The sequence below is a fragment of the Sinohyriopsis cumingii genome, chromosome 12, assembly GCF_028554795.1.
Source record: "Sinohyriopsis cumingii isolate HCF-2022 chromosome 12, ASM2855479v2, whole genome shotgun sequence".
NCBI lineage: Eukaryota > Metazoa > Mollusca > Bivalvia > Unionida > Unionidae > Sinohyriopsis > Sinohyriopsis cumingii.
Genome location: NC_142972.1, coordinates 75,250,594 through 75,264,619, shown reverse-complemented (window position 1 = coordinate 75,264,619; position 14,026 = coordinate 75,250,594). Strand labels below are relative to the sequence as shown.

General features: G+C 36.3%; 1 protein-coding gene across 1 annotated transcript in view; it reads left to right on the top strand.

Annotated features, from left to right (window-relative positions):
- The window catches only part of LOC149786772 (neuroendocrine convertase 2-like), a 38,680-nt gene that overhangs the window by 5,572 nt on the left and 19,082 nt on the right, over window positions 1-14,026 (top strand). The window contains exons 4-5 of the mRNA XM_089975974.1: window positions 4,243-4,389; window positions 6,981-7,063. Of these exons, the coding sequence (XP_089832100.1) occupies window positions 4,243-4,389; window positions 6,981-7,063 (230 nt within the window). The remainder of the gene's footprint in view (window positions 1-4,242; window positions 4,390-6,980; window positions 7,064-14,026) is intronic.

Below are 14,026 nucleotides of genomic sequence, written 5' to 3'. Positions count from 1 at the left end.
TGGCATTTGCATTACAATACCAGCTTTTATGGAACGCCATAGCTGTCGTTTGTTTCACTTTAACGTAATGCAAAATTCAGTAGTCCTGATTTAGAGATAAATAATAACACGAATGCTCCTTTAATTGTTCTATGAGGTTAGCTGAACCTTATATGGAGTTCCTAAGCCATAATAAGTGTTTCAACTGAGCTTAATGTAAAGTTTTCCAGTCAATATTTGTGGTGAAATGATAATTCGAATACTTCTTAAGTGTTATGTTAGGTCAGCTGAACTTTGTTATGGACCTGCTAAGTCACTATATAATTTCAACTTAGTTTAACGATGCGTTCATCTATTATCATTAGGACCAAATGACAACACAAATTCTCACTAAAGTGTTATATCAGCGCATCTAAACCTTATATGGAGTTGCTAAGCCATGATATTATTTTAACTCAGCTAAATGTAGGGTTCACCAGTCATTTTTCTCTGTGAAATGATATTACGAATACTCCTTTTGTGTTATTTGAGGTCAGCTGAACCTTACATGGAGTTGCTAAGCCAGGATATGATTTCAACTCAAGTTAATGTAGAGTTCACCAGTCATGGTTTGGGACAGATGATAATATGAATGATCGTTTTAAGTGTTATACCTGATCAGCTGAACCTTATATTCAGTTGCTAAGCCATATTATAACTTTGTTAAGTGCTTAATGGAGTCTAGATTCTCTAGTTCGATGATGTACCTATATTATATATCGTTTTTCATACAGCAGTTTGTTCTTTGTAGTGCCTATGATATGTTATTTTTTTAACATTAGTAATGTTCATCGATTTCATGCTGTGGATATCCCATTGTTACAGCTTCGTTCTTCATTTTGTGGTAACAATATTCATTGAGATACTCTCACTTGTTTTAGCTGTGGTGCTGTTTGTAGATAATGTGCTCATTGGAGTGTGTTAAATTGTTCTATTTTGTATATGCTTAACATGTTGTTCTATTACAAATTGTAAAATGACGGCCAGATGCAACACTATTTACAGGAGATTATTTTGCCTTCAGGGACAGATCGTACCAATTTAATGCATTTCATTTGGTCTGATCACTAGTTCGTGTGTCTTTGTAAGAATTATGAGCATAATCGTGTCTCATTTCCGAGCCACCTTCACACCTGTGACTTCCGACACTACCGTAAGGGGAAACACATCATAGCATAATCTATTTATTATTAACACACTCCAGAGCGGGCTCCGTGGATATTTCAGAGACTTCTTATTACGAGTCACTTAAATGCTTCCTTTTCACGTATGAAAGGGCTGCCTATACATAACCGTATCCTTTATTTTAAACAAATCATATAAGTCTCTGAACAAACTTTCACCAGATTACATACCTAACCTAACATAACTGAACTAGGACATCAAATAATGGGTGTTATCTCCGTCACCAGCAAACACCGAACTCCAGAAAGAGAAAAGAAAGAAAAAACATTTCAAAACGTTCTTATTTTATCAGCACCTACAATTTCGATTTCCTTGCCCCTTAGGATACCTACTTAGACTTCCTTTCTTAATTTGAAAGATCATTTCAAAACTTGTTTTTGACCAGCTGGAATGATATATTAAAGTACATCATTCCAGAATTAAATGATCGTATCAAATATAATCGGTACATTTTTTATTCTATCTAAGATATGGGACATCTGACATGCTGCAATGTTTATATCTGTGTATAGTATAGTGTTAATATATGTACCAGTTGACAACAGTAGTTACATATATTAATCCATTTTAAATCTATGCAAACATATCAGAGTTTAAGTGACCGATATGTAACATAACCTGCCATAACAACGGAGGGCCACATAGCAAATGGGTCATTTGTGTATCTTCGTTAAGTAACGATTATTATTATTTTGACCATCGTCTCTCCAATCCCATTTCAGAAAGCATGGCAAACCCAGTTTCTTTAACAGAAAAGGTCTCGTAGTATGCGCTGTTCCAACTAGCCTATATTATAAATGCTTTGCAAACAGCGAGGGGATCAGAATGCCGTATAATCCTGGTTAATCCCATCGTATGGTTAAAAATCAATTACTTATTAAACTTAGCAGCATAGATTTACATGAACATTCTGTTTTCCCGCAAACGATTGTGAATGCAGATCTTCCACCCGTACCCAGATATGCCAAACCTGCACAATTGACAAAGTCTCAGAGAGCCCTCAGAAGAAAACTGTTATCAGAGTAAGTTATGAACAAATTTGCTCCTGTAAGAAGGCTCATCATTTTGTAAAAGAAATTATGTAAAGTGCTGCGAGCGAAACATATTCGACCAAAACCCTTTGTACTACGTTAGTTGACTTCCTCCTCTCGCCTATTCTGGTAATTTATTAAGATCAGGAAATCGCATGAAAAGAAGAAACCAAATGTTTTGTTAAAACATACTTCTTCGATAACATGTACCCATAGTATGGGCACACCCTCATAATCTCCCCTACTTTATCCTGTAGTACTTTTCGTATGGATGAGATTTGGTGTCACTCCCTCTGTTCAAGGATATATCATTCTTATCTGACTTCAATTTAGGAGGCCGACTAATATTAGCAAATGTTTGCTAAAACAAGCTTCGAAGGGCTGGATTATTGAGGCATTTGTCGTACTTCTAATGCAGCCATAAAAGTCAAACTTCTAGTGCAAGTTTAAAAGGTTATCATCAAACATCATTTTGTAACCAGAAGCGGACGCAACGGGAATGAAACTGTTCATATTTACTGAAAGAAGACGTTTCATCTTCATAATGACTTTTACATCATTTTCCCAACGTTTTGAAAATCATATTCTGGCTTTACATTGAGCCTCGCAAAAAGTCTGGTTAAGGTGAGACTAATGTCTTCAAGATAGAACGATACGGGAGAATTTTACGAAATATCAGAAATCATGGTGTTGAAGGACTACTTATGCATATAATGTACATGCCAGCACCGGAAACTGAATCGTACGCTGCAGATTTGCTAAGGGAATAAACTGATCTCCTATATGCGCTATCCAGTGATTTCTTCAAGACCTCATACACAGAGGAAATCCCCCTGTTTGTCATGTTTATAAGAGGAGATTTGAATTTTTTTAGAGGTGAGGGGCGGGGTTGTTTATATGAGAACTACATAGATATAAACTGTATAGCTATAAACTGTATAGCATGCTTAAACAAACCTGTTTTGATAAACAACTTGTAATGTACAAAATATACAATGTACAGCTGCTTATGTTCATTATCAGCATAATCGGCATAGCTGCAGCGATTGCATACTATAAAAATGGCGCTATGTTGTATGCATTTAAACTGAAAGTAACAATTAATACAATACCACCAACATCTGACAACTGCAATTGCAACTCCTTAGAAATTTAAATTGAAGCAATTAGATCATGCATATGTTGAAGGACCATATCTCAGACAAACCAAAAATTCTAATTTATGAACAGCCCTTACTAAATCGAGACTTTTAGCATTCTGACCGAAGGGACACAGTGGCTGATACAGCAATTTACTTGTAGAGACATACGCCTTTGGAAACATTGGGTTACAGACCTTAAGGATTCACTTTCTCTGCAAATTTCCAAACCTCTTACTAGTCACTGTGATATTTTGCATCAGAAAAGAACTAAAATTCTCCAATGTTTCTAATTCCTTCAGCCATTATTAAACTTCTACTGATTGTCCATGCTTTATGGCACCACTTGATGGACAGTTTTGTATGCAATATCTCCATATCCTCAAAACGCCAATGGTAACATTGGGCCAGATTGAGCAAAAAGCCAGAGTAGTCATTTTCTACACAGAATAAAGAGTATCAGGTTAAATTCTGAAGCCAGTGTGGGCAGGCATCTGGTAAACGCAAAGCCCGAATAAGCACGTTCTACTATTACTTATAATCGTTGTCACTATGGTAACAAGAGCGGGATGCAATCATCCACTATATATGAGAAAGTTTCTAGAAGGATTTATTCCAATTTTTGTAGACAAATTGCAAATGATGAAAATTGTACCTCTCAAATCTTTTAGGATTTAAGCTAGTCATGATAACAACACATTTAAACTAATAATAATTAAATACACTTTTTCAAATTAATAAACTGGGTTTAACAACACAGACAGTTCCCTATGTAAAATATTTCGTGAGATCATACATGTAATTAAAAGCATCTCGTAGGTACGTATTGTCTGTGACTGTACAGTCATAACTTATTCTTCTTTTTTCAGGAAAACTTTGGGCAAACGGGTGGAAAGAGAGGAATTGATATGAATGTGGCCAGCGTGTGGAAGTCTGGCTTCACAGGAAAGGGGATTGTTGTGACTGTAATGGATGATGGAATTGATCACAGCCATCCAGATCTGAGGAAAAATTACGTATGTGTCCAATCAGAGTTATGCATTGTGGAATAAATTTGTTTCTTAAACTTATTGTAAATTTCGTTTCTCAAGTGAATTTAGACAACATTATGAGTTCTCATAAAAAAATAATTTTTGCCAGAGAGAATGATGCAGATGTAATAAACATTTTAGTTCATCATTGGACCGCAAATATCGTGTCATGCTGTTACCGTATTAACTTCGTACAGAACATTTTATACGTGTAGCACTAGAATATACTATGATTGTTAACATTTTCTTCATAGATTTATTTATTTCTTTTACTTTTTTTAATTTTTCTTCCTTAACTTTTTGGGTTTACGTATCCACTACCACAACTTAATTAGTAGTAAGCAAATATTTTTTTGTCGTATGAGTAACAACATATTTGTTGTATTTTTATAAATAGGGATATGGAAGCAAACAGCATTCCAGACTGATGTTTCATTGTTCATGTTACAGCTACATCTTACCGAGGCATAACTGTCGTGACCGCTCCGGTGGCCTGGTGGTTAGAGCGTCCGCCTCGGATGCGGAAGGTCGCGGGTTCGACCCCGGCCGTGTCATACCAAAGACTTATAAAAATGGTACTAACAGGTGCCTTGCTTGGCGCTCGTCAATAATAGGTCCTTGTTAGAACTGGTCAGCCTGGTGTCAGGATAAAGTGACTGAGTGGAACATCATGCTACATGTCTGCAGCATGATGCTCCAGTGCTAGACATCACTTTCTACACTGCAGATATCGTAGCGATATGACTGAAATTGTTTTAAAGCTACGTCAAAAATAAAATCCAAATCACACACACAGACGCAGACTCACACACACACACACACTTTTCGTCAAGCCCGTCGTGATGGAAGCTCCAAATAACAATCAATTTGATGTTCATATGTGTCGATCCATCTATATATCTGTCCACTCTATTATTACCACTGAGTGTTAATATTTCTGCTTTCGTGTTTTGTAAGATATTTCTATCTATATAAATGACAAGTCCCACAGAAAGGGTTTTCTTGAATACGGATACTGAAACAGGTAATTTAAAGTCTTAATTGCCAATGGTATGTGGTAGGATTTAATGGCACGTACGCACAATACTAGCTCTATTGTGCCGCTCGTGAGTAAAGTTTAACAAAAAAGGTACACACCAAATTTTGCAAGCAACTCTAAGAATATCAAGCTTTGCGAATAGTCAATACGTACGAAAGGGATCAAAGTAAAACGCAATATAGTTAATATTATGCACGAAGGTTTATAAAACGTGACGGTAAAATTAATTGGAAATGAACTGCAAAAAAGTGCAGAATAAATGGAAACGAAAATGGAAACAAAGAACATTTAGAATAAATGCATTGTTAAAGGTAAGTGCATTTCGAAGAAATTACGAAACGCAGAATGACGAATAGCATACACAAAACCCGAAAGGATTTGTGAATGAGTTTGAAATTCGCTGTGAATTTCTACAGTTGAAATCTCTTATGCATGAAAATCCATGATCAGATTATTTACACTATCAAAAACATTCCCTAACCACACGTCCAGACATTGATCAAAACCTTTCCCTAACCACACGTCCAGACATTGATCAAAACCTTTCCCTAACCACACGTCTAGACAATGATCAAAACCTTTCCCTAACCACAGGTCTAGACATTGATCAAAACCTTTCCCTAACCACACGTCTAGACATTGATCAAAACCTATCCCTGACCACACGTCCAGACATTGATCAAAACCTTTCCCTAACCACACGTCCAGACATTGATCAAAACCTTTCCCTAACCACACGTCTAGACAATGATCAAAACCTTTCCCTAACCACAGGTCTAGACATTGATCAAAACCTTTCCCTAACCACACGTCTAGACATTGATCAAAACCTATCCCTGACCACACGTCTAGACATTGATCAAAACCTTTCCCCATCCACACGTCAAGACATTGATCAAAAACTTTCCCTAACCACAGGTCTAGACATTGTTCTCGCGTGTGCAAGTATAAAAAACGGCTTTATCTTTTCAAACTATATTCAATCGAAACGAAATAGGAAATAAAATCTATTGACAAATATTCTATAACTATATTTTTACACTTATTACAACATTAAATGTTATTGCTGTATTTTGCATTTCATTTTATTGCTATTTCGCTAACGCACATATTTACTAAGGTAAAATGCAATCGTTTTAGTTCACTCCCTTTCCTACTCACGAACATGGAAAACATGATTTAGATACAAGTATTTATAATTTCGTTACAAAGAATCATAGGTGGAGCTGATCAGTGCAAAATCTGAATGCATATATTGAACCATAAACAAGAAATGAAACGCAGAATGGAATGGAATCATAATGCACATGGAATGTAAATGAAATGCAAAAAGAAAAAAAATGATTTTGGTAAAATGATTCGTTTCAGGGTCTGTAGTTCATGAATAGTCAGCATGATGAAGAAAAAATAATCGGTAAAATTCCAAGATTTCATCCTGGATATATTTATTTATTCTTTTGATATGAAGTTTTTAAAACAATGTTATATTAATTTGGACTTCCCAACTATGTAGCAATTGCATTTTATACAATTTCAGGATCCAGAAGCTAGTGCTGATTTTAATGATGCAACAGATGTGCTGAACGATCCAATGCCAAATACATATGATTCTAGCAAAGGGTAAATAATTCATTGCACACTTTTATATTTTAGTCAATTGGAATTCACTACGAGTTTATCGTAAGGAAGAAAAGAGAAATACGGTCATACATTTCTGAACTGCATAAAATATCTTGCAAGCGAAGAAATAAATTGGAACGAAAGTAATAAAATATACATATTTTGGAATGGTACATCAGAATGACGTTTGCCCTTGAAAAATTTCAGTGCGCTATTTTGTTAAAGATTACATCCCTGAGTTGTAATTTCCAAATTTATATAATCCTATACTTTGTATGTAAATATCTTTGCAGGTTTTGAAAACTATACATATACATCTTTACTTATATAGTTTTTAAAATGTTAGAACAAGGTTATGCATCCATTGTTATATAGACACATGAGACATTTTTTGTCATTGGTACTGTTACAGCAGAAAATATTAGGTAAACTGTATGTCTTGTTGAGATTTTAATCATATTTAATCTGTATTTTGTATGGTAACCATGAGTGTATGACTACAGATGTTGGTTTTATAATTACTTATACAATTCGTGCATTTAATTCTTCATTATCTTGGGAGTTGTGTATGTTTTGTTATATACATTCCCCTGGGACACTATTACTATTTAGCGGTCCGAAATGAATATGTGCAGAATCTGGAAGCACAATAGCTGCCACTCCAGCCTTCATTCCAGCGACCTCCACTGTCACAGCAAGAACAAATAGACGATTGTAGGTAATGGGAGAAGGCATAACCCCACCCAGTTTTAACAATTGAAACTATAATCTAATTTCTGAATGCAACAGTTTTTGCAATTTTTGATGCAACTGTAATAACTACGGTCGAAATCAAGGGTTTTGTTCCTTTTCCTAAGTCTCGCAGCAATCATCAATGTCTGCCACTCAAGCACTCACCAGCAGCCTGCCTGTAAGAACTAGCTTTCTATATTTAATCACCCACGGACGAATGGCTGGGAATTTTACAAAAGTAAATCTGCTCTATACTTTACAATTGGACGGTGGAAATAATTAGTAAGCCAAATTCTCCGAGTTTCTATTTGATGCTATTTCTAGTACCTAAAAGCAGCAGAACGTTTAGACTAGGCCTAGATTTCAACCGTCTTATCAAGTACAAAAATAAAAACGGCACTCTCGGCCATGCCTAAGTAAAAATGTATGAGTTTGTGAGCAGCCTAGATCTGACCATTTGATATTTTCATATCCGTGTCCCTGTCCATCTCGCATCCCACAAGTTCCCTCGGTTCGGGAACTATTTATCAGTTATCTCTTATTCAGTTTCAGTATCAATCCGTTGGCCTTTACGAAGGCCACCGTCGTCGTTCTGTTCAGGCCAAATTTGTCAACAAGGTCTGCAGCGTATTTTGGAAGATATCATTATTTTAAACAGGGTGTGATTTTTCATATTTTCCAGTAAAATTGATCTAGCTAAAGTCTCCGTCGAAATATGTCATTTTCTGAGTCAATGGAGGGATGAAAATCGGCTTGGGCAAAGACTTCCTCTGGAACAAAAACCAACTGGAAATTTATATATGCCCGGTAGTCATCTTGTACGGTTGGTGAGTCCACCTGGTGAACTGTTTCACCACAATGATCAGCAAGTGAGTCAGTGGAGAACTCTCTTCACATCAACCTTCTTGAATCTAATAGTATAGTAAATGCATTACATTTAAGGAAGGAAAAGTTGGCTGAATAGGTAATTCTCATCATGTCATACAATACATTGGTGCTGACCGAGGTCCTCAAACTGCAAATGGCACATGTATTGGGGCGACGATATCATATGACCTGGCTTAGGCTCCCAGCTCAAGATCACTATCCAGATCTGACACATTCCCTTACGATTTATTGTACTAGCCGATTCATGGTCAAGAAAGGGCCTATTCACCAGTTGGTCTTTGAGCGAATATGTGCATTTTACGGGCGTTTATTAATTGATCTTGCTGCGACAAAGTGGAACTGCAAACTGTTCACCTTCATCTCTACAGTACCGAATCCAAAAACATGTAACGTGAACGCTCTTTCAATAAATTCAGAAAAATTTGAACCTTTAATTGTGCAGAGAATTTCGCAAGTGACAACGCTTTGTACCTCTCTGTTTTACGAAGGAAATTTGTGAGTGTTCAGAGACTGCATTAGAGGTAACACAATGGTCCCTTTGAGTGTCTTGATCTCTCACCTAGCTAACCTTTAATTTGGTTGCCTATCTGAGTAAAAGGCTTACATATATTTATATCGATGGCTACTCTATTATCTCTAACACATTCATTTATCATGACATATGGGGATACAGATCATTATGAGAACTTATCAAAACTAGCAGCCACTTTCTACCTGAATAGACTAGGATTCCTCACCTTGTTTCCTAATTAGAATCTTTCGTAGGTTTTTGACGTGGCTAAACTCAGAATTGAGCCTGTATCCAGAACTTCGCTGAGGCTATTATATGTGTTCTCAAACACTACTTGATACACACATATTAAGGTCTAGGGGTAAATGCCAGAAAAGATGATACCACCCTTCAAACCCTATCATCATGACTCAAGTGGGTGATACACTCAGCATACACTGGTAGAATTCTTGAAAGTTTGAACTCATGAGATTAGATTCGACATTGAAGACAACGATTTGATCCGATACGATATCGAATCCTCCAGAGTGTGTGGATTATCAGCCTTCTTTGAGATCAAAAGTCAGCGAGATGAGAATCTGGCTCTGGTCAATCTAATCGCCGTGGCCCAGTCGGACACTAAAGCTGTCTTACTTTAGCACATCCTCTCACTGAGGAGGATTTAGTTCTTTTGCTGGACTAACCATGAGTTTTTCTCGGTAAGAAAATGTAATTTATTTCTTATAATACTTATATCAGATTCACGTGACTATCAGTAGTGCTGCTTTTATGTTATGGTGTGCGTTTAATCGGGGTTCTAGAATATTTCTCTCACAGTAAGGTTACGCGCGATAAAGGTTGGATCTTTGTGGATTTCCTCCTCACAAAACCCATTTTCCTACCGTTAACATGACTGATCATCGGGAAATATATTTGGAGGAGCAAGTAAATTTATCTTAGTAAATTATGTTTCTGCATGAATACTTACGCAATCATATTAATATCAAAACCTCTTACGCCGGTCTTCAAATGCGAGCTTTCTAATTGATCTGACGTTCATCTTAAACTAGTAAACATCGAGTTGACCTAGCATTCGCAAGGGGAGGTAATTGGTAAAAGTTGCTTCTCTTAGTCTAGATGGCATTTAGACGAGAAGAACCATTTTCCTTATTTTCGAGAACATTGGATTTGAGAGGTAACGAAAGTTTATTCCTAACGTATAATTCATTTATATTTTATTTTCGATTTTACACGTCATTTGTCTTGTCATGGATCATATTATATCTTTTTGCAGAAATGACGAGTATCAGCTCCAGTTTCTATCGGCAGATAAGACTTATATAACTATTCATGTCAAGATGTTCGACAGTGTTCGTCTTAGTTAAGCACTTTGTGTAGTCTGTGATTGTCAGTTATCTGTAGTCGCTAAGACGCTATAGGTGGGTTACAATTGCCTTCGCCACAAGACCAATGTCATTCCTGTCTGCAGGTTGTGTTCTTCATCTGTACTATACTTGTCACACGTGTATTTCTCAGCATATGGAAATTAATCCTACCTTTCACTTGATACAACGCTTATATAAACGAACAATTGCCAGTTTGATTTATCTGTCAAAAGAAAATGATTGTAAACGTCAAATACAGCCTGCGAGCCCACATGAAGCTCAAATGTAGAACTACTATAATATCTCGTGACATTATGAAGGCATGTACATTGCCGATAAACACTTTCACCGTATTTCGTTAATGTAGTTTTGATTCGCGCTGCACCCAGACAACGGTGGCTCCTGTGGCGATTTCTCAAATAGCATCAGCGACCACGTGCAGGCGCTTATGTTTCACGAGTAGCGCGGTTCTCTTGACAGTTTCATCGGGCGACGCTTGTTTTCTCTCGTTGGTAACATTTAGGGTGGATCATACGTCTTCTGTTAATAATGTGATCACGTAGCATAATTGCTCAAGAGGAAGAAAATGACTAGATTCAACTCGTGCAGGCACATCACGCACACGCACCTTTAGCCAAATATTCTTTTCTACTGGAATAGCTATCACATACTTATTGAAAATATTTAAGTATCCGGTGATTGTGCGTTCTGAGGGCCTAACAATACGTGCATACAGATACAAGGCAATTATGTTTCTGAATGGCGTGTGATACTGTTGTTCTTGTCATCGCCAAAAAAGCTTATACGCGCAAATGGATCCTTGTTGAATAACAATCGAAATTTGTCTCTTCTCGGTTCAATTTTTTTGCAACATAATCGTCCGACAATGCAACCACGGTGGATTCAGTGGAAAATATCACTTTATCATGGTAGAAACAGTCTTCGATTGATTGTACAGATTACGGTGGTAGATCTTTATGTCTGATATTTGAAACTTTCTTTAACATTGTCTTTTGTAATGCGTGCAGTTAATATGTGATACAGTGAATTATTTGTCATTATTGTTATTAAACCCCCATTCCTCTATCTCGTTTATAATGCACAAATACGATCCAGACACACGCACTATTACTATTTGTTGTGGTCCAAACCATCCTCAAGATCAACGAAATGATGATGACCATTTGCCATACTATCATGTTTTTTCAGATCCTTCTTTGGTTAATATTCCATCCAACCTAACTCATGATCCTACTTTGCGTGGTCGTGAAGGAATGGCTGATAGCATCTCGGTATCCTTTGTATCCACATTGAAAGTATCAGTATATTCTGATTGTGGCCCTCGACTCTTCAGATTCTTTGATTCCCTCTGTTTCTCTGATTTCGGCCTGGTTTTTGTGCGACAACACATCGCAGCCTCAAAATAATATCTTGAATGTCAGAGCTAGAATTTTGTAGTGACCCAACTGGTAAATTCAGTCAAATCGGCTTTGGCGGCATATATGGTCAAATCCACATAAAGATCGCGTCGTCGAGCAGTTCTTCGTGGGTAAATATCAATAAACATTTTGCATGCTATTAGGTGTTCTTTAATGTAACATCAATACGCGTTGGCGGAGTTGGTGAAAGCTCAAGAGCACTCAACGCCTAGTCAGCAAGATGTCCGCATATTGACCAGTACAGCTTAGGTAGCAAAATTATCGCAGAATAAAACATTGGCTGTCTGTTCAAATATTCAACAACTTTAAGTGGTGTTGCAAGACCATACACGTCAAAATATAAAATATGCTGACGTGTTACCACGTGTACTACCTAAGTTCAAGGTCCTGTTGTTAAATCCAGATTGATGCTGCCAGTTTTCCTTGTGTGTGGAATTATTATTAGAAGTTCATCCCGCTTAAAGACATCTAGGAAATGTTTGACTGACTTTACCGCAGAGAGTAAATCAAAGCTGGTCAATGAACTGGTCAACAACGAACCCACAACTGAAGACCTTGACCCAACGAACCCACAACTGAAGACCTTGACCCAACGAACCCACAACTGAAGACCTTGACCCAAGTCACTCTTGTAAAAGATTATATGAGATCAAACGTTGAGTACAGAGCACAACATCCAGCTTGGTTTTCTGCTAATATTTTGCTATGGTTATTCTTCCCTTCCTAACCAAAATATATGAATATATATTGAAACATTTTCATGTAATCTGGCTGTTCGGAACGTGATATGATTGGTAAACATGAGCCCCAGATTTTGCATTACAGTGATGGAGAATACTTATACACGCACCCGTTAAAATTTACTTTTGTAAATTACAAAGATCTATCCTGCATTTGATAAAATGTCAATCAATCCCACTTACCATCACATTGTCGTTAACCTAGAGTCAATCAAAAGATGTTAGCTCAAGCCTGGTGAGTGCAATTACCTAATGTTAAATAATATAGGTCACATTGGCCTCATTCTACCATGTCCACAGAAATAAAGAAAATGCATAAATACAATAACTAGGAGTTAAACGAACACAAAACTTCTGTTTTAAATTTTTCAAATTGTTTAACTATTGTTTTAGTATAGGAAGTATGTCGAAAATTTCCTGAAATTGCATAAATGTTGCCATATCAAAGCAGATTTTCTATTAAAAACAATGCAATTTTACAGTAATCTCGAAACTATCAATAACAACTAAATTAGGAGTTTGAACAATTTACTTTCACAGCTTGTGGCATATCATCCAACTGAATTTGTGTTTATGACAGCATTTAATGTGATTTGATTATCAGATTTTATTATGATTACCAGACACCTAGATTCGTAATTTTGAGACTCATGATTACCATACCTATTAACACAATTATGACATAAACAACTTCATGATTACCAGACTTAGAATCATGATAGCCATATAAACAGCTTCATAATTTCTAGAATCAGCATCAAATTGACAGATTCGTAATCTTAATTACCATATAACCAATTTCATGATTATGAGATTCATTATCACAATTGCCATATAATCGTATTCATGATTACCAGATTCATTTTCATGAATACAAGATAACCGGATTCATGATTAGCACGTTCATTTTCATGAGTACAAGATAACAAAATGTATTTTCATTAGTATTAGATAACAAAATGTATTTTTATGAGTACAAGATAACAAAATGTATTTTCATTAGTACAAGATAACAAGATTCATGATTAGCACGTTCATCTGCATGAGTACAAGATAACAAAATGTATTTTCATGAGTACAAGATAACACGATTCATTTTTATTGGTGCAAGATAATTAGATTCATGATTACCAGATTTATTTGCATGAATAGAAGCTAATCAGATTCTTGATTACTGGATTCGTTGCGTTACTTAGCTAAATGTAGCAAGTTCTTTTAAACGGAATAGCATACAAACAAGTTTATTTATTTGATTCAGAATGCAAGAGCACCATTTTAAACAGAAAATT